Source organism: Pinus tabuliformis, chromosome 2_2 (genome assembly GCF_031772625.1).
Source record: "Pinus tabuliformis cultivar Carrire ecotype Pingquan chromosome 2_2, CPIR1, whole genome shotgun sequence".
Lineage (NCBI taxonomy): Eukaryota > Viridiplantae > Streptophyta > Pinopsida > Pinales > Pinaceae > Pinus > Pinus tabuliformis.
Window position 1 is genome coordinate 295,876,449 of NC_142300.1, and position 21,859 is coordinate 295,898,307.

General features: G+C 42.8%; 1 protein-coding gene across 1 annotated transcript in view; it reads right to left on the reverse strand.

Annotated features, from left to right (window-relative positions):
* Positions 1-21,859, reverse strand: part of LOC149192479 (histidine kinase 1-like) — a 360,562-nt gene that overhangs the window by 249,167 nt on the left and 89,536 nt on the right. The window contains exon 4 of the mRNA XM_089404623.1: positions 13,751-13,998. Coding sequence (XP_089260749.1) covers positions 13,751-13,998 — 248 coding nt within the window. The remainder of the gene's footprint in view (positions 1-13,750; positions 13,999-21,859) is intronic.

The window sequence follows — 21,859 nt, forward strand, 5'->3', positions numbered from 1 at the left end:
AATAACCTTTAGGTATGCGTTGGCTACTGCAGGGGGAGATCATATAGATCTTCCATTAGGCTTTAGCGAGTCATTTATGGAGCATGGGACTTCTAGTACTTTCACTGGGAAGGATAGTGAGTGGAGTGAGGGGAGCTTCATGTTGGAGAGGATTGCCTGGGATCCTGGTATTGAAGGATTCTTCCATATTAGGACAGTGCAGAGGTCAGGCACGATCCAGTGGAAAATCTGGGACCCTAGCACATTTTTCAGTGACAGTGGGGAGCAGCAATTAGAGAGGATGCTTGCTCAGGTATTACTTGAGGACAAGCGATTTTTGGTGCATTGGAGGAGCTTGTCGGATGAGGATGCTACTTGGGAGGGCGAGCGCATACTTGAGCATCCAGCATTGAAGTTGCTTGGGGACAAGCAACATTTGGGAGGGGAGGACTGTAATGTCCCTTCCTAAATTATTTTGGAACATGATTAATTTCTACATTTTGGAGGTGATGAGGCCCGTTCGATTTTATTAGGAGGCTAGACTTAGTAGAAGTTATTTCAATGTGGTTAATTTTTACGTAGGGGGCACCCACACTAAGAGAATACCCATTCCCTAGTTCGATTTGCAAGGAGGGGAAATCGATGGTTAAGTGAGGGACCCACGATGGAGGGAAAAGTGCTCCACAAAATCTATATAAGGAAGGCAACTCTCCTCACTTCAACATCTTATCTTTTGACATATTGAACTCAATCTTAGTTGCTCAAGCTTCTTAACTGGGTTACTGTGTTGTTTAGCACACAAGTGTCTCTGAGCGGAGATCTCAACCCTTGCTTCGGTAGACTTCGAGTGCCAGCCCTAGAAGGGAGTTCTTCTTCATCTCTGTTTGTAGCAGCAGCAGGGAGACGAGTTACAACAATTGTAAATCAAGTACCAGTAGTAGGGGAAGTAACAATAGCGCAAGGATTGCGCAGTCACTACGTGAGACACTCTGGGAAGTTGGGGAGACAGGAGCATCATTCATCATTTCCAAGAGTATAGAGGGCAATTATAGACAAGAGGGCCATCCTACACGCAACTCTCATTTCATCACACGCAGGACTTGTGTCATCTCTTCCATGACTGCGCAGTCATTGCAGTGAGACTCTTTGGGGCAGTAGTAGCACCATCTGGGGGAGTTTGGAAATGCGATGCTGGGAGATAATTTGGAGGGCCATTTGAGGAGGATTGTGGGAGTTGGGAGAGCAGATATTGTCAGGATCAGTCACAGCAACAGAATTCAAAATTGGAGGAGGGCCAAGTTGTGAAGGGTCAATTTTTGAAGGTTGGAACCAAGGGAAACCCTTTCTGGGTTTTTCTAGGTTTTGGGTAGGATCACACTCCTAATTTTATAAAATTTTCTGGGCAGATCTAAGGGGTCAAACAGGGGTCCCAATTCAGCCAGCAGCTAGAGGAGCTAAGGAGAATTTGGGCCAAAATTTCTGAGTTCAACATTTGGCCAATTCCTTCGTGGGTTATTCTGGGTTTCCTGCGTAGAGGTTGGGATTAATTTACCAAAATTTTCTGAGCAACAGGGAAGGCACTAGGAACAAATCATTTCACGCAGAAGCACCTTTCTAGGCAGTGACAACGTAGCTCTTGGGCCGAATTACCAACAGATTTGAGGAGGGTGTTCCATTGTTCATTTTGGGCTTTTGCTAGTTTGCCGAGAGCAAGCCCAGGTACACACATTACAACACCTTCTTGTACACCTCTTCCAATTTAATAAAATGAGTAGACAATGCAGTTTGGTCGCCAATTTAGTGGTCTGATGGTTTGATTTGATTTTATGGTGTTGTTTTTATTGTTCGCTTTGCATAGCACTATTTATCGGAGTTTGGAACATTACAGTTGTACCAGATCATGATCTTGGCCCAGTTGTGGGAAATTAGCCAAAAGATCATGGAAGCTCATGGGAAACCGGAGACAAACCCATGGCTTAAGGGAAATCCGATATGCAGAAATTCTGGGGTAGAATTCATTGGGACAATGAGAGGTTGGCCCAGTTGAGGAGGGTGACAGACCAAACCCATCCTCACCCTTACAACAGAGACGTTAGAGGTGAGCAGGCCATGGAGGTGCATCCATCTACATCATGTGTATAAAGCTAGCTACTTCAGCTCCTACGCAGATCAGATTTCGCAGCGAACAACAGTTTAGACGCAGCCTATATGCACAGTTAACAGTAGTCAATACACAATCGCCATAACAGCTACACGCAGATCTTCATAACAGCTTACACAGCAGTTGGTTGGCTTGACAGTTTGAGGTGTCAACAGCAGTTTAGAAGCAGCCAAACACACAGCGGATTTGAGGATATTCGATGGACAGTCAAGGAGTCAAGTTTTCCACCTACAGCCAGTCATCTTGCCACTTGTGATTTGATTTTCTACATTGGGATTGTCAATCCATCTCCACTTGTCATTGGAATTTTCCTTGGGATCATCTCCCATTTTCTTATTTATATGAGTCTTGAGCTCTCATTTGCATAGAGAGAACGAGCTGTTGGGCTTGCGGAGACTCTGCTGGATTTTGTATTCATCTTTCATATAAATAAATAAAAGTCTTTGGGGTTACTAGCTTCTCTTGTGGTGCATTCTTTGGTTGATGAGGTATCCCTGTGTCATTTGATGTTATTATTCATTTGATTTTACATTGCTATCTAGTTGTTTTTTTTGTGCATTTGCCTGAAGGCATTATTGTCTAGGGAGGAGAGATTTGCAGCTATCTCAAATCTCCTTTGGGCTTGGTATATTTTGAGCTCTTGTTGTAGCTTGTTATTTTCGGTTGAATGACAAGCTCAACTTGGTCTCTATATGCCAAGTCTCTTTTGCACTAACAATTGGTTTGCAGGCATTTTTGTGTTCAAAGAATAGGTTGCCAACTCTATTGGAGTGTAAGGACTTCTTCGGTTGGAATAGTCATCTCCAAGGATATCAAAGATCCCACAAGTTGTTCAAGCCAACAATCTCATAAGACATCAAGAGATTTATTTAAGAGGGGGTTTCCTAAGCCCTTTGCTTCTTTTCTATCTTGAAAAATTATCCTATATTTTCTTCTTTCATTTGTGTGCATATTGGTTTTATCTAACATTTGAGGCCCTATTTCTTTTGCATGCTAACTCTTTTGCTTGCTTTCCTACAGGTGTTCTTGGAGGCAATTCAAGTTTGAAGAAAGAAAGCTAAAGCATAAGCTAAGTAACCCTTTTCCATTTGGAAACCCAAGTCCAAGGTTATTTGGGCTTTCATTTGAAAGCATTTCACTTCATTCTAAGCAAAAAAAACAATTTCATTTATTAAAGAGCAATACTTTGAAGGCACTGGTTGTTTATGTATTTCATGCTTATCTTATGTGTTTATGGTTATTGCTCATATCAAGTTTGCTTATAAACCTTAAATAAATAATCTATTTCACTCTAACAATTCTCCTAGAAACTCACATCTTTTTTAACTTAACTTTTCATTAGGGACCACCCCCCTTAGCTAACCTAGGAGATAGCTCAAACGGAGAGAGTCGGGATTAGTGTGATAGCCCCTTCTCTGAGTTCCCTACCACCAGCCACACCTTGTGGGGTTAAAGGCTTTTCTCACTGACTTGTAGGTAGGTGTAGGCGACAGGGTCAACAAGCCCCCATTACTCATGGAAAAGGAGCTAGCCATGTGACCATGATGAAGAAAACTCTAAAAGAGTCTATAATGTCCCTTTGTATGGACATTGGGAAAGAAAAGCATCTCATTATCTTGGGTTATAAATTAAATTTAATTATGGGCTATGGGATAATAAATTAATTAAAACTGATTAAAGAAAAAGAAATATTATAAGTCACATTAATAAAAGAAGAAAAAGACCCATGGTATTCTGATAGTCCATGACTATTAAAGGAGATGAGAGCTCACTCCTTAGGCATGCAACTCGGATTATTGTTTTTTATTGATTGAGTTAAGCTCTTAGAGCTTGTCTGGGTGAGAGCCCATATTATGTAGAGGATTAGTTTCGGTGGTAAGTGTTCCACCCTAGCTGATCCAGTGAGGGGGGATTTCGATATTGAGATCATATACCCTAGCCACTCAAAGAGGATGGATCAAATTAGATTCCTCATTGGCAATTAGCAAGATCAATATTTTGGAACATTGGTTTGAAAGTCGAAACATTGCACAATTGCAGATTGGGAATCCAACCAGAGAAGGTTTCTCCAACTTATTGTGAAAATTCTTGAATCTAACACATCAGAAACCCCTACTGCAATTACTGGTTTACAATCTCCTACTTGTTCTTTACATTAGCAAGTTATTTAATTGCATAAACATCGAAGTAAACACTATTGCATCCTTCACAAATATACAGATCATGCACTGAAATAAAATTGAGACAATAACACAATGGACACCGTTATTTTTGGACAATCGTCCCCGGAAAAACCCAATTCGGGAAAACGGTGCAGCGTATAGAGGGTTTGTATTATTAAGCAGATTCGTGAATACAATTAGGGTGCTAGAAATGGCTCATCCAACAGAGAATATCCTCGGTAGTAGTACCTCTATCCAGAGACAGATATCCCAGGAAATTAGCAACCGGATGATCAAACCCCGTAGTGACTACGGCTGTTCCCTATGTTGGACAGCGAAAGTTGTTCCAAGCACTGCTCTGGAACTACATCACTCCTCCACGAGCTACGTCATCCTCTCCTGGCTCAGAATCTGTTGATCTGCTCCTAGTCTGCCCCATAGAATTTCGCCAGTATTGCCTGTGAAACCCTCTACGCTTCTATGTTAGCCTCTACGGCCCTCTGCGTCCTCTGCGTCAGCTCCTACAATCTTCTGTGTCAGCCCTTCTAAGGCCTGCGCTATCTCTCCCGGAACTTCACTGCCTCTTTGCGATGTATTCTTCAACCTCGGATGCAAATCCCTTGTTGAACTACCCCTCACTGCAACTGATCACTAACTCGATTTCCTCAGCAAACCTCGCCCCAGAAAATCGAATTCTTTGATCACTTGGTGTGTCTCCAACTGACACTCAAGCCTCCACTTATACTTTTCCTGTTGATGATTCAACGGCCGAAATTAAGTCCCTAATCAACGGCTAAGATTAGAACTGGCTTGATCCTCGTCACTTAGAACTTTCTCACCCATACTTTATTAATACACATTAATATTTTTATTTTCCTTAATTTAGACTTAAGAACTCATTAAAAATATTAATTATTTTAATAATTCTTCATTTGGGTGGAATTTCTCCAAACCAGTGATGCGGGGGAGCGCCCCCCCCCCCTACGAACCCGCTCCCGAAGCGCGCTCCGGGCGGGAGCGGCTCGGGAGCGGGTCGGGAGCGCGCTCCCCAAATCGCTCCCGGACGGGAGCGATTTTCGGGAGCGCGCTCCCGCAAAAAAATTTGCGCTCCCTGGTCTGTGAGGGAGCGCTTCAGGGAGCGATCGCTCCCGCGCTCCCGGAGCGCTTTTTAATGCCCGGGAGCGATCGGGGAGCGATCGCTCCCTGATCGCTCCCAGGCATTAAAAAACGCTCCGGGAGCGAATTTTAATTTTCCGGGAGCGATTCCGCGGAAAAAAAATCCGCGGACCCGAAAAAAATCTAAAATTAAACAAATTTTTTTAGATTTATAAGCCCAATGGGCCAAAACAAAATCATTCTAATGAGATTGAGGTTGAGTTTGAGAGCAAAGGAGCAAGGAGCAAGAGCTGAGGAGCAAGGAGCCAGAGCTGAGGAGCGAGGAGCAAGTGCCGAGGAGCGAGGAGCAAGCTTGCAGAGGTAAGTAACTTAATCATTTAGTTAGTTTAGCTGGTTAGGTAGTTAATTTGGTTAGTTTCATTTACCTGTTTGAGTTTAAAGATCATTAATTTAAATTAAATTAATAAATTAAATGAATTAATCCCAATAAACTAAATTAATTTGCAGATTCAAGACTCAAACCCTACAAACATCAAACACGATGGACCTGAGCATTTTTATTGGCATTTTCCTCTTCCTGGTCCCCTTTCTGGTTATTATGGTGGTGGAGAGTAGGAAACGGAGGGGGCCTGAAACTGAAGAGGTGGATGAAGAAGCCGGAGGAAGTCAAATAGGTGAAAACCCCAGTGAGGAGGATGTGGAGGGTGAACATGAGGGTCAAAAAACTAAACAAGACCAAACTCCATTGTGGAAATATGTTCAGAGGCCTGAAACAGGGAGAGGGGGTGGAACCACTAAATTTCATTGCCCCCATTGCAACACTGATTTCACAGGCTCATACACCCGTTTGAGAAGACACCTTTGCGGGAAAAGGGCATGGGATGGAGAGAAACAAATAGGAATCAGAACTTGCGACGCGGTGTCAACAGTTGATAGAGCCAAATACATAAAGGAAGAGGAGGACGCCCAATACAAAGCAAAAAGATCAAGGGGTTTCTTTGAACCAAGCTCACAAAGAACTCCTTCAGCATCCTCCCAAGGCAGTGGATATGGACATGGAGGCTCAGGGTCATCATCTTTACGCCGTAGAACCATATCAGATTTCCTTGATGAGGGGTGTAGGAATGATGTGGATTCAAAAATTTACAGGTTCCTCTATGCAAATGGGATACCATTCAATGTTCTACGCTCACCTTATTGGCACGAAATGGTTTCTGCCATAAATGATGCCCCTAAAGGATACAAGAGCCCTGGGTATGACAAGGCAAGAACAGTTGGCCTTGATCATGAAAAAGCAAAAATATCACATTCTTTGAATAAAATGACAAGTTCTTGGACTGACAATGGGGTGTCCATTGTATCTGATGGATGGACAAATGTAAAAGGCAAGCCATTGATAAGTGTTCTTGCTGTGTCCCGAACTGGTCCCATTTTTCTAGCTGCACATGATTACTCAGACAAGTTCAAGACCGCTATCAACATTGCAGAAGCATTGCTTGAAACAATTGAGCGTATTGGCCCATACAATGTCATCCAAGTCATCACTGATAATGCTCCTAATTGTAAGGCAGCGGGAGCAATTATTGAGGATAGATACCCGAACATATTTTGGTCTGGATGTTTGGTTCACACATTGAACCTTCTGTTGCATGATATTGTCAAAAACAAAAATGAACAATACCAATGGATTGGGGATTTGTACAAGAGAGGAAAAAAAATGATAAAATTTATTACAAATCATAGCAATACCCATGGCCTTTTCCGCAGTCACTCGAGATTGGAGTTGCTGAAGATTGCGAGGACTAGATTTGGTAGCTATTACCTCACCTTCAGGCGCCTTTTGAAGGTAAGAGAGGGTTTAGCTAGCATGGTATCAAGTCCAAATTGGCAGGTGTTAAAGGAAAGGGCTACAAATGTAGCTGACATTGCAGGTTTTGAAACGGTGGAGGAGGCCGCTCTTGATGGGCAGTTTTGGACAGCTGTGAGACAGGTATTGGATTTCACCAAGCCAATTTATAACATGATTCGGTTTGCAGATACAGACAAACCGGTGATTGGCGAGGTGTATGAGCAAATGGATACCATGTTGGGGGAAATAAAAGACATTGTTAATAACAGAGATCCCGACTTGTACAATCTGATTCACGATTGTGTGTGTGAACGGTGGAAAAAGCTTAACCTTCCACTACATTGCTTGGCGTATATCCTTACGCCAAAATACTACTCAGATTCTTGGTTGGGCAAACCTGCAGCAGGGGGTGGTGTTAGGACCAAACCCCATTTAGATCGAGAGGTAACTAAAGGATATCTGGATGCATTAGAAAAGTTGGTACCTGACAGGGAGGAATGTGCAGCTGTGCGCCTTGAAATAGGCAGATACTTCACTGGCAGTGGTTTGTATGGTAACTTCCATGCAATGGACGACAAAGATAAATTTGATTCTCTCACATGGTGGGAAACATATGGCGGCGACGGACTTTTGCGAAAATTGGCATTGAAAGTTCTTGCACAGGTTGTAAATTCTTCTTCTGCAGAGAGGTGTTGGAGCACCTACAGTTATATACATAATGTGAAAAGAAACAGGCTCAACGAAAACCGAGCAGAAAGCTTGGTTTATGTGCACTACAATTTGAGGTTGTTGAGCCATTACTGTGATCGGGCCAATGAAGATCCCACATATAAAATTTGGGACAGTCACCCTGAGGACGACAATTTAGAGGATGGCATTGTACATATGGAAGAACTAGAAGATGAGCTTGTACGGGATGAAGCTGAAGCAGCTGCAGCAGCCATGCCACCTCCACCTCCACCATCCAGTAGCAGTTCTCGGGGCCCGAGTCTTGTTCCATTGCTGTCGCCACCTCCATCGACACCCTCGCGTGGAGGCTCGAGTTCTGGTCGTCGGTCTGGGAGGGAGACTCCTAGAAGACCGCCAAGACCTACTTATACTCCTGGAGACTCTCGTGGCAAGGGCCACTTGTAGATTTACAGTTTACTTGTCTTTTTTAGTTTCTATTAGACTTGTCACTTTAGTTTTCATAACTGTTCAGTGTTGAGTTTTGAGTCCTTGACTCTTGACTCTTGACTCTTTCATATCATTATGACATTATGATATTTTTTGTAAACATTATATCACTGTGACAATGAAAATTTGAAGTTTGAAGTTGGGCCTTGGCAATTATAACTCATTGGTAATGATTGTGAATTATGAATATGATGCTTTGTGAAAGATTAAAGTTGTTTCATTTCATCTCATTATTCATGTTTCATTTTATAAATTTTTAACATTTCATATCATGTTAACAGTTAGAAGTTAGGACTTAGAAATATCTTCGATATTACTTCTTGTAATGGTTAAACTTGGCTTACAAGTACAACTTGTTACTTTGGTGATCAATGATGATAAATGTTATTGAATTGAATGTTATTTTAATTTATTATTTTACTAAGGTTGATGACGATTATAATTTCTAGATGATTGATGTGATATGGTTCAATGATCAATTTATGTTTTTTTATGTTTTTTATGTCTATTTCATCATTCTACATGTTTTTGTTGACATATATGTATCAAAAATTAAAAAATATAAAAAATATATATATTTTTAAAAAATCGCTCCGGGATTCGCTCCCAAACCGGGAGCTTCTGAAAATGGTCGCTCCCGCTCCCGCTCCCCGCTCCCGCTCCCGCTCCCAAGTAACACTGCTCCAAACCATTTCTGGGTCTTGGATATCTCATCTGCATTAGCCTCTCCACCAAATTTCATGGCTAGATAACATCCGATGCTACCCAAAATCAACACTCCCTCTTAGTGAGGAATGTGCTCTACCAATGCTTCACCATAGAAGCATCACACAAATCTTCCACATCGGTCCTCTATGTTGATGGTTGGCTTGCTGCCCTACATCCACTGCACTGTTGCTTCCTGTACTGCTTCCCATGACACTGCCACTGCCACTGCTACATCTATACTACAACTCCCTCTCAAAATGTTGCCTCATGCTGCCCATAGCACTGCCACTACTAACTGCTGCACTGCAACTCGGTTACCGAGAAGTAAGTAACTGACTTCACCCAAACAATGACATCCTTATCAGTCTGGAAGCCTCGTGATGTTGAAGCTACCTCTGTTGCTATCTTGTGCTCCCTCTGCTGCCACTGCGCTACTGCAACCTCTTCTGTGCCTCTCGCACTGCTGCAACCTCCACTGCGCTGCTACAAACTTCTGCACTCTAGCATTGCCTTGCCGCTCCATCACACCTTGCTCCACCCGACACCTGTCATCATGCTATTGTCTTTAAGGGCTCCTGTAACCGGATGTGATCCAAGAGTTTGGACACCTCAAGGATCCTGCCCCTGCTTCTGTAGTCCTCTCGACTACATCTTTATGTATCCCCACCTTTTCTCTAGAGGCACATGAGCACTCATGGCATAATCGTCATCAGTCTCGACATCCTTCTCCACCTTTGTTGGAGCAACCTTTTAGTCGGAAGCCTCTCCCTTGCCTTTCTTCTTGGGGCACTGAGAGGCATAATGTCCCAATTCCCCACAGTTGAAGCACTTGACCTTGGAGATGTCCTTCTTCCTCTTTTGTACCCCCTGTTGTCCCGCTAATGCGAGAACTGCATCTTCCTCCTCCTCCTTGATTCGAACTCCCTTACCGCTACTCCCCGCCTTGGTCAATCTCCTGAACTCTTCCTGTCGAAGAGCTACCCATATCTCCTCCCAACTGGGGAGAGTCACTCTACCCAAAATGCTTTGGACAAATGTCTCCCACTCCTTAGAGACTGCATTCAGGGCAGTCCTGAGTCATGACCATGAACTCTGGATCTAGTGTAGACCCCACGGAAGTAAGTCGCTCGCGAATCCCTTGCAACCTGGGAAGGAATGGATCTATCTCCTCTCCTTTCTGCATCTGATATGACCTCCATTGATTCTCCAAATACATCTTCCGCTGCACAGAAGAGCCCTGGTATAAGGTGTTTAGCATCTACCACATCTCCCTTGCTGTGTTCTTCTCAACAATATGTGGTATGACATGATCCTTGACCCTGTCTGGGATCATGCATTTCACCTTTGCCTGGGCCTCCTCATACTTCTCATTTGCATTAGGGTCAACTGGGACAGCTATTGTTTTCAAGGCATAGTCTTTGATGCAATGTTTATCCAGGATTGCAAGGATCCTGGCCTTCCAGATGAAAAAATTGGAAGCCCCATCCAATCTGTCATGATCCCTCAATCCGTTCACTGCCATCTTTGCTCCTCTTCTCTAGACTCCCTCTGAGTCCTAATTTCCCTCTCGGAAATCCTCCAGCCAACTGTCGAATTGCTCTTCTCCAATCCTCCTTTGCAATTGCAATCCGGATCTAGATTTCTTGGCTAGAAATCTGTCGAGGTAGTGATTCCCTCTACCTTGGTTCAGTCTCCTTAAACACTATTCTGCACCAACAGAAACAGCGTCCCACCAGCTCCTCAAATCAAAATCTGCACAGCTCCCTTAGCCCCAACAACTCGAAGAATCTGAGCCCTTCAGGCTCTGCGCAATCTCTGCGTGGGCTGAATCTGCTCCTCCCAGCGAACTGCGTCAATCCTTCCTGGCTTAGAAAGATGACATGGCTCTGCGTAAGCCTGATCTGCCCACCTCTGCCTTTGCGTTGGCCCTTTTTCTGGCTTGGAGTGTTGATGCAGGCATTGCGTGAGCCTCTATGTTACCCTCTCTGCACTGCGTCACTCATCTTGCCTCTTCAACTTTGGAATAGCGCTATCTCTCGGGATAGCTGCTTCTGCTACAAATTCTTAGATTTCTCGGCTGGTGTCTTCAGTCGCCTATGATCTGCAATCGCTTTGATACCATGTGAAAATTCCCAAATCTAACACATCAGAAACCCCTACTGCAATTACTGGTTTACAATCTCCTACTTATTCTTTACATTAACAAGTTATTTAATTGCATAAACATCGATGTAATTTGGGGTTTTACAATGGAATAAATATTTGGGGTTTTACAATGGAATTTGTCTACAAAATTTGTGCTTATTGATTTTAAATTCATCAAATTCTCAACAATAATTATTATGTGTTTTCCTTGAAGAAATTTCATAGAATAATTTCTAGGAAATTAAAATAAATTATAAAAGGAATGTTATAGAGTCCATATTGTAACTTTGATTAAGAGTTGAGGGAGTCAAACCTAGCCACTAGTAGGCTATCAGGTTGTGTTATAACCATTCTTTTCGAGTGCATTTTGTTCCATAAACAAGCAAAGTAGCCGATAAAGATAGGGAGAGAGCACACAAAGAGGATTTGTGCATTGTAATAGCCCATGGGCCACAAACCTTACTTCTTTGTACTCACAACCATTCTATTTAGAAAAAGAGAGTAGAGCGGCCTTACCTTCCAGCAGGGTTTTCCGGTTCCCCTGAAAGGGTTTCTCAAAATATATCTTGTGTCAATTGTGGTTTGTGATTTTTTATTTCTCTATTCTCTATTTTCTGCATAATTATGATTTGCATGCCTACGCAATAAACAATAATTAACAGATCTAAAAATCTAAGGAAAAAGAAACTCTCATAGTGTAGATTTTTTATTTTCTAGTATATTTTTGTAAATCTGTTGTGACGAACTCTCCAATGGAATATCCACGGCCGTTTACAGATCATTATTAGTATTATCACTATAACTTTGTAGGTTATTATATTGTGTTATATGATTCTATTACAATAATGTTTTATACTATTATTTTTGTTTATAATATTCTTCTAGGTTTTGAGTTCATTGGCGCCGACCCTTCTTATTACTCTCTTTTTCTCAATTGTGGCTTGTATTTATTAATTCTTGAAACCATGCTCTTTCTCTTGACTTAATGATCTGGATGATGACTCTGGTTTGAGACTCGAAAAGTTAACTATAAAAATGAACATTGTGGATCAACCTCCGATGCAGAATTCTGATACATCAAGAATATCAATATCCAGATTTGCCATAAGTCTAGGAAACCAACTCAAGTGCATGATCTTTAGTAGACTTACGTCTGTTTTATATTTGTGAAATTTACTACAATATTTTCACATAAAATGTCAGATCTAACTTAGGTCAAAGCAACCTTTCAATTCATAATCATTTTCCAGACTTATATTACCTTTGGAATTCTCTGCTTGAGTTGGAGGACAGACAACCTAAAGGGAGGGGAAGTGTTATTGTGGTGGCAGTGGGTAGCCTTTCCAAGTTGCCTTTAGGTTTTCACATTGTAGTTGGGACTTTTATGCCTTAGATGAGAGTTTGGGTGGTAACATACTGGAGGAGAACAGATCTTAAGTGAACAAAGAGTTGTGTGGTGACATTGACATCCCTATTCAGTTACATTTAGTCTTGCACCCAATCTCTAGACTTTGGATCTCAAGTGCTAGTTTGATTAGTAACATGAAAGTTTCTTTTTGGTTTCAATGCATGGTTTATTCTGTCAAAAATGCTTAAATAAAGTTGACCTAATGAAGTTCAAGTCTACATGATTCCCCATCCTTATTCCAGCAATGGATACAGAATATTCACTGCAAAAAATGAATGATGTAAGCTACAGAGTTCTAAAAAGAAGCAGAAATAATCCAACTTCTTCCTGATAAACATGAATCTACAACAGGAAAACATTGTCAAATCAGCCTCATCCACTTTGTATTGGCTGTGGTCCCAAAAAGACATGAATATCATTTTAGAGAATTAGAAAGAATTTTGACAACAAACTTATTCACTCGTTATTGCTCATTGGTTTTTTCTGTTTATCTTCTACAACCTATATAGAACATGTTAGCTTAGTAGGACAGCTCCAGAGATTTATTTTCCGGATGTGAAGCCCTGCATTGTCAGTCAATATGTATTGGAGAAAGTCAGTCTGACATTGGATTGGAAAGATTGAATAATCTGTTACTGTGCTTACATTTAAACAATAGGTATTGCTGATTTATTTTATCCAAATTAGAAAATATATCATGGAATAGAGATAAATTTTGAAAGTTGGTATCGTGCTTGGAAATGAAACTGACGAATGTGTCAACATACAGGATTGCTTCTTTCTAGTTATAAACTATTAGTTGCATATACAGACAGAAATATTGCCAACTTCTAATTGGATGAATCTTAGTAGGCATTACCTCATACATAACCTGTACTGTCAGGCAATATAAATCTTCTAATTACAATACCCCTAATAGAACAAAGAACTATAACAGTTCCGTATCTATGTTATTTGTTTGATGGAAAGAAAAGTAATCATGTGAGAACTTGCAACTATGAAGTAAATGATGAAGGATTAAAGATATTTAACAGTCAATATTATACCTCATATTTGCCAGAAATTGGCTTTTGTAGTTACTTGATGCCTCTGCTCGCCGTCTTGCATCAAGATGACTTATCAGCTCTGCTCTAAGTTTCATTTCTTTTGAAACTCCACTTGTCAAAATCAAAATACAAACACATCCCACCACAAGAATACAGACGGATGCTGATATAAGAATAATTAGAGTAGCATAACCTCTACGATCAACCTCCCCCATGACATAAGACCTCGGAATGATGATAACTCCCACCTGGCATGTGTATCAATTAACCAATTTAATTTTCATGCATATATGGAGTGTGGTGTTAAAACCTTCTCCATATAACTTCTGCTCAATTTAAAGCAAAGAAACAGTTTTGAAAATATCTTCACAAAAGAATAACTACAAGATATTCCATAGAATGTCATTCATATCAGATAGTTGTTAATATAACAATGGACATTATTTATAAACATGCATTTGAAATGTAAGAGGCATAACCCTAAGAACATACTAACATATTGTTTTAATGGAATGCTTTCTTCAATTATTTAAATTTTATATAAACAAGAAATGTACATATTGTGCATTTTATACAACAAAAGCAGTCCGGTTAGGAGCCACCACTATCTATCCTAAAACTGGATAGGACCTAACCTCCACAACTTGCACTTAATGATAAAATAACTGATCCAGAGAGTGCAACCCGAGAGGAAAATACTAGGACATGTTAGTTTTTATAGAATCGGATGTGCGTTGTGAAAATTTATGAATCTACACATCAGAAATACTACTGCAATCATTGGTTTATCATCTCCTACTTGTTCTTTACATGCAACAAGTTATTTAATTATTTAAACATCGATGAAAAACACTATTGCAGACTATACATACATACATATCATGAACTGAAATAAACTAAGACAATCACACAAGGGACTGTTAATTTGGGGTAGCATCGGATGTGTTCTAGCCATGAAAATTGGTGGAGAGGCTAAAGCACATGGGATCTCCAAGACCCAGAAATGGTTTGGGCAAATTCTGCCCGATGAAGGAGATATTAAAATAATTAATATTTTTAATGGGTTCCCAAGTCTAAACTTAAGAAAATAAAAATATTAATGGGTATTAATATAAAACTGGGTTAGAATGTTCTAAATGACATGGATCAAGCCAAATCTAATCTTAGCTATTGATTAGAGATGTAATCTCGGCCGTTAAAGATTCAACAGGAAAAAGTATAAGAGGAGGCTTGAGGGTCAGTTGGAGATACACCAGAGTGATCAGTCAGTTCGATTTTCAAGAGCGGGGTTTGCTAGGAGAAACCGAACCAATGATCAGTTGCAGCAAGGGGCAGTGAGTGCATAACAGAGATAGTGTCGAAAGAACAGCGCAGAGGCAGAGAGGCAGACGCAGAGCCAGAGGAAGCCACGAAGAGGCCAGCAGTGACTGCACAGAGGGCCAGAGGGCCTGCATGAGTGACGCAGAGGCTGCAGAAGTGACGCAGAGGGCTAGAGAGGCTGCGTAGAGCCTCAGAGGGCTGACACAGAGGGTTTCAAGCTGACGCAGAGGCTAGGAGGGCTGACGCAGTGCCTCAGAGAGGCGCTGGAGAGGGTTTTGTGGAGCAGACTTTCAGAATATCTACTTCCGAAGAGAGATATTACTACAAGATTATTTTCTTTGTAGGGTAAGCCAGTTTGGCACCCAATTGTACTCAGAAAAGCTGCATAATAATAAAACCCTCAAAACTGTTGCATCGGTTTTCCCAAGTTGGGTTTTTCCAAGGACGATTGTTCAAAAATAACGGTGTCCCTTGTGCGTTTGTCTATTTCTTTCAGTTGTTGATTTGTAGATGGTTGAGACTGCATTGTGTTTATTTCAGTATTTATATGGTTAAATAACTTGTTCAGTAATTAACAAGTAGGAGAAATAAACCAGATAGTGCAGAAAAAATTCTAACGGGTTAGACTTAGAAATTTCAACATGGTATCAGAGGGTTGCAGATCACAGGAGAGTTGAAGGCACCAGCTGAATCAGAAAATTTGCAGCAGAAACAGCTATCTCGAGTGATAGAAGTTGTTCCTAAGCAGAAAGTAGCAGAGAAGGGTTGACGCAAAGGGCCTGCGTCATCAGTTTGAGCCAGAGAAGGGGTCAGCGCAGAAGCAGTGAGAGGCAGAAGAGGCTCATGAAGAGCCACGTCATCCTGCTCAGCCAAGTAGGAGTGACACAGTTGGCTAGTGGAGCGATTCAGCCACTGTCGAGATTGCGTAGAGCCCAGAGGCTCAGTTCTTCAGTCGCTGGGGCATAGGAAGCTATGGGCAGATTGTGGAGTGTGAAGCTAGTGGGGTGTTGTTGTTGTTGAGGCAAAACAATACCTAACGGGATAGAACCAAAGCAGAAAGGAGTCGCTACCTAGGCGGATTTCTAGCCAAGAAATCCAAATTAGTGTTGTAGGATCAAAGGAGATCGGAGAGGTGCGATTCGACTGTTGGCAGAAGGATTTCCAGGAGGGAAATCGAGACTCAGAGGGAATCTAAAGAGAACTTCCAGGAGGGAAGTAGAGACTCAGAGGGAGTCGAAGAGAGAACTTCTAGGAGGGAAGTAGAGACTCAGAGGAGTCGAAAAGAAGAGCAGAGATGGCCATGAACAGACTGAAGGATCAGGACAGGCTGGACGGGCCATCCAACTTTGTCATCTAGAAGGCCAGGATCTTGTCTGTTCTAGATAGACATCGCATCAAGGCCTTCGCCTTGAGAACCTGGGCTATCCGAGTTGACCCAGCTGATAACGAAAAGTATGAGGATGCGATGGCCAAGGCAAAGTGCATAATCCTTGATGGGGTCAAGGATCATGTAGTTCAGCATATTGCCGAGAAGAATACGGCAAAGGAGATGTGGGACACCTTGACGACATTGTATCAGGGCACTTCCGTGCAGAGGAAGATGCTACTGGAGAATCAGTTGCGGTCATATCAGATGCAGAAGGGGGAGTAGATAGATCACTTCCTCAACAGGTTGCAGGAGATCCGGGACCAACTGACTTCCATAGGGGCCACGCCAGATCAGGAGTTAATGGTGAGGACCGCCCTGAACACAGTCTCCGAGGAGTGGGAGACATTCATCCAAAGCATTTTGGGCAGAGCGAATCTTCCAAATTGGGAAGAACTGTGGGCAGCTCTTCGCCAAGAAGAGATCAGACAGCTGACCAAGGCGAGAAGTAGTGGCAAAGGAGCCCGGGTCAAGAAAGAGGAGGAAGAGGATGCGGCTCTAGCATCTATGGGGCAGCAAGGGAAGAGGAAAAAAAAGGACCTCTCTAATATTAAGTGCTTCAACTGTGGGGAGTTGAGCCATTATGCAACCTAGTGTCCTAGGAAGAAGAATAAGGGAGAGGCGTCTGACTCCAAGGCAGGGCCAGCGAAGGCGTAAAAGAAGGTAGAGGATGATGACGATTGTGCCATGAGTGCTCATGTACCTCTAGAGAAGAGGTGGGGAGACATCGAGTTGTAGTCAAGAGGAGTTCAAGAGATGAGGGGAGGGATCCTTGAGGTACCCAAACTCATGGATCATATCCGGCTACGGGAGCCCCGAAGTAACAGTAGCAGGATTTCGGATGTCGGTAGAAGCGGATGCGAATGTAGCAACAGAGAGTGCTAGAGTGCAATAGTCCTTGGCAGCGCAGAGGGGGTTGCAGTAGTGCGAGAGGCACAAAGGAGGTTGCAGCAGTGCAGGAAGGCACATAGGTGTTTGCAGCAGTGCGAGAGGCACATATTTTGTTGCAGCAGCACAGAGGCAGCAGAGGGAGCACAGGATAGCAACAGAGAGAGCTTCAGCATCATGAGGGTTTCTAGCCTGACAAGGATGTCAGTAGTTGGGTAGATCAGTTACCATCGTCTTAGTAACTAAGTTGCAGTGCAGCAGTAGCAGTGGTATTGCTATGGGCAGCACGATGCAGCGTGATGAGAGAGGGCTACAGTGCGGATGCAGTGTTGGGAGGAAGGACCAGCAACAACATAGATGCAGAGAAGCTGTCATACAAATGTAGTAGTGACAGTGGTAGAGCCATGGGCAGCAGTACAGGATGCAACAGTGCAGAGGATGTTGGGCAGGAAGGCCAAGCATCAGCACAAGTACTGGTGTCAGATGATCGGTGTGATGCTTAGTGGTGGAGTATTACTAGAGCACATTCCTCGCTAAAAGGGAGTGTTGATTTGGGGTAGCATCGAATGTGCTCTAGCCATGAAAATTGGTGGAGAGGCTAAAGCACATGAGATCTCCAAGACCCGGAAATGGTTTGGGGAAATTCTGCTCGGTGAAGGAGATATTAAAATAATTAATGTTTTTAATGGGTTCCTAAGTCTAAACTTAGGAAACTAAAAATATTAATGGGTATTAATATAAAACTGGGTTAGAAGGTTCTAAATTACATGGATCAAGCCAAATCTAATCTTACCCTTGATTAGAGATGTAATCTCGGCCATTGAAGACTCAACAGAAAAAAAGTATAAGAGGAGGCCTGAGGATCAGTTCGAGATACACCAGAGTGATCAGTCAGTTCGATTTTCTAGAGCGAGGTTTGCTAAGAGAAATCAAACCAGTGATCAGTTGTAGCAAGGGGAAGTGAGTGCACAAAAAAGAGGCAGAGATAGTGCTAGAAGACTAGCACAAAGGCAAAGAGGCAAACGCAGAGCCAGAGGAAGCCATGCAGAGGCCAGCAGTGACTGCACAGAGGGCCAGAGGGCCTGTGTGAGTGACGCAGAGGCTACAAAAGTGACGTAGAGGGCCAGAGAGGTTGCACAGAGCATCAGAGGGCTGACGCAGAGGGTTTCAGGCTGACGCAGAGGCTAGAAGGGTTGACGCAGTGCCTCAGAGAGGCGCTGGAGAGGCTTTCGTGGAGCAGACTTTCAGAATATCTACTTCCGAAGAGAGGTATCACTGCCAGATTATTTTCTCTGTAGGGTGAGCGAGTTTGGCACTCAGTTTTACTCAGAAAATTTGCATAATAATAAAACCCTCAGAACTGTTGCACCGATTTTCCCAAGTTGGGTTTTTCTGGGGACGATTGTCCAAAAATAACGATGTTCCTTGTGTGTTTGTCTATTTCTTTCAGCTGTTGATCTGTAGATGGTTGAGACTGCATTGTGTTTATTTCAATATTTATATGGTTAAATAACTTGTTCAGTAATTAACAAGTAGGAGAAATAAACCAAATAGCGCAGAAAAATTTCTAACGGGTTAGACTTAGAAATTTCAACAGGAACACCATTATTTTTGGACAATCATCCCCGGAAAAACCCAATGCGGGAAAACCGGTGCAGCATATAGAGGGTCTTTATTATTAAGCAGATTTCTGAATATAACTAGGGTGCCAAATCCGGCTCACCCAACAGAGAATAAACCAGGCAGAAGTGCCTCTCTCCGAAGATAGATATTTTGGCAAATCCAGCAACTGAATGATCAAACCCCACAGATAACATTGTTGTACCCAGTGCTGGTCAACGATGGCTGCTCCAAGCTCTACGCTGGGACTGCATCAAATCCTCTAGGAGCTGCATCACCCTCTCAGTGAGTGTCCCTTGATCAGAAAGTCAATATGCTGAATTGCTCTCTCTCTGCCCCACTGAAAACCCCATCGCTACCTCTAAGGACCTGCGTAACCCCTCTGGCTTCTGCATCACCCTCTCTAGAGTTGCAATGTCTCTCCTGGTCCTGCTCTACCTCTCTGCTATGTATTCTCGACCTTGGACTAAAATCCCTCTGTCGAACTGCCCCTCTCACTGCAACTTAGATCACTAGCTCGATATTCTCAGCAAACCTCGCCCCAGAAAAATTGAAGTCTTTGATCTCACCCAGTGTATCTCTAACTGACCCTCAAGCCTCCTCTTACACTTTTCCTGTTGATGAATCAACGGCCGAGATTAAGTCCCCAATCAACGGCTAAGATTAGAACAGACTTGATCCTTGTCACTTTGAAGTTTCTCACCCAAATTCTTATTAATACACATTAATAATTTTATTTTCCTAAGTTTAGACTTAGGAACCCATTAAAAATATTAATTATTTTAATAATTCTTCATCCGGGCGGAATTTTCTCCAAACGATTTCTGGGTTCTGGAGATCTCATGTATTCTAGCCCCTCCACAAAATTTCGGAGCTAGAGCACATCCGATGCTACCCAAAATCAACACTCCCTCTTAGCGAGGAATGTGCTCTAGTAACACTTCTCAATAGAAGTAATACATTGATCCACTGCATTGGTCCTCTGTGTTGCTGATGCTCAGCTTGATTCCCTTCATCCACTGCACTGTTGCTCCCTGTACTGTTTCCCATGACTCTGCCACTGTCACTGCTACATATGTACTACAGCTCCCTCTCAAATGCTGCATCATGCTGCCCATAGCACTGCCACTGCTAATTGTTGCACTACAACTCTCTTGCCAAGAAGTAAGCAATTGAAACTTCACCCAAGGAATGACATGCTGGTTAGTCTGGATGCCTCGTGATGTTGAAGCTACCTTTGTTGCTAATCTGTGTTGACCCTCTGCTGCTACTACGCTACTGCAAATTGCTCTGTGCCTCTCGCACTACTACAACATCCACTGCGCTGCCTCAAACTTTGGGACTTTAGCTCTGCCACTGTTGCTCCATCACACCTCCCTCCAACTGACACCCATCATTTTTCTACTGTCGTTAAGGGCTCCCATAGCCATATGTGATCCAAGAGTTTGGGAACCTCAAGGATCTTGCTCGCTTATGTAGTCCTCTAGACTTCAACTCCATGTCGGCCCACCTATTCTCCAGAGGCACATGATTACTCATGGCACAATCGTCATCCTCACTTTCCTTGTCAACTTTCACTGGAGTAGCCTTCGAGTCAGAAGCTTCTCCCTTGCCCTTCTTCATGGGGCATTGAGTGGCATAATGTCCAAGTTCCCAACAATTGAAGCATCGGGTCTTGGTTATGTCCTTCTTCTTTCTCTTATGTTGCCCTTGTTGTCTCGATGATGTGAGAGATGCATCCTCCTCCTCCTCCTTCTTGACCCGGGCTCCCTTGCCACTACTCCCTGCCTTGGTCATCCTCCTGAGCTCATCTTGTCGAAGAGCTGCCCACATCTCCTCACAACTGGGGAGAGTCGCTTTGCCCAAAATACTTTGGACAAATGTCTCCCAGTCCTTGACGATTGCATTCAAAACAGTCCTGACCATGAACTCAGGATCTGGTGTAGACCCCTCGGAAGTCAATTGGTCGCAAATCCCTTGCAACCTGAGAAGGAAGGGATCTGTGAAAATTCCTTAATCTAACACATCAGAAACCCCTACTGCAATTACTGGTTTACAATCTCCTACTTGTTCTTTACATTAACAACTTATTGGTTCAGTCTCCTTAGACATTGTCTTGCATTGACAGAAACGCGTTCCACCAGCTCCACAAATCAAAATCTGCACAACTCCTTTAGCCCCGGCAACTCGAAGAATCTGAGCCCTTCAGGCTCTGCATGGGCTGAATCTGCTCCTCCTGGCCAACTGCGTCAATCCTTCCTGGATCAGAAAGATGACGTGGCTCTACGTGAGCCTGATCTGCCCTCCTCTGCCTCTGCATTGGCCCTTCTCCTGGCTTAGAGTGTTGACGCAGGCACTATGTGAGCCTCTGCGTCACCTCTCTGCACTGCGTCATTCCTCCTCTAGCCTCTTCAACTCTCGAACAACGTTGTCTCTCGGGACAAATGCTTCTTCGTTGCATATTCTCAGATTTCTCGGTTGGTGTTTTCAATCACCTATGATCTGCAATCGCTCTGATACCATGTGAAAATTCCCGAATCTAACATATCAAAAACCCCTACTGCAATTACTGGTTTACAATCTCCTACTTGTTCTTTACATTAACAAGTTATTTAATTGCATAAACATCGATGTAAACACTATTGCAACCTACACAAATATACAAATCATGAACTGAAAGAAACTGAGACAATAACACAAGGGACAATGTTATTTTTGGACAATCATCCCCGAAAAAACCCAATTCGGGAAAACCGGTGCAGCATATAGAGGGTTTGTATTATTAAGCAGATTTTGTGAATACAACTAGGGTGCCAGAAATGGCTCACCCAACAAAGAATATCCTCGGCTGTAGT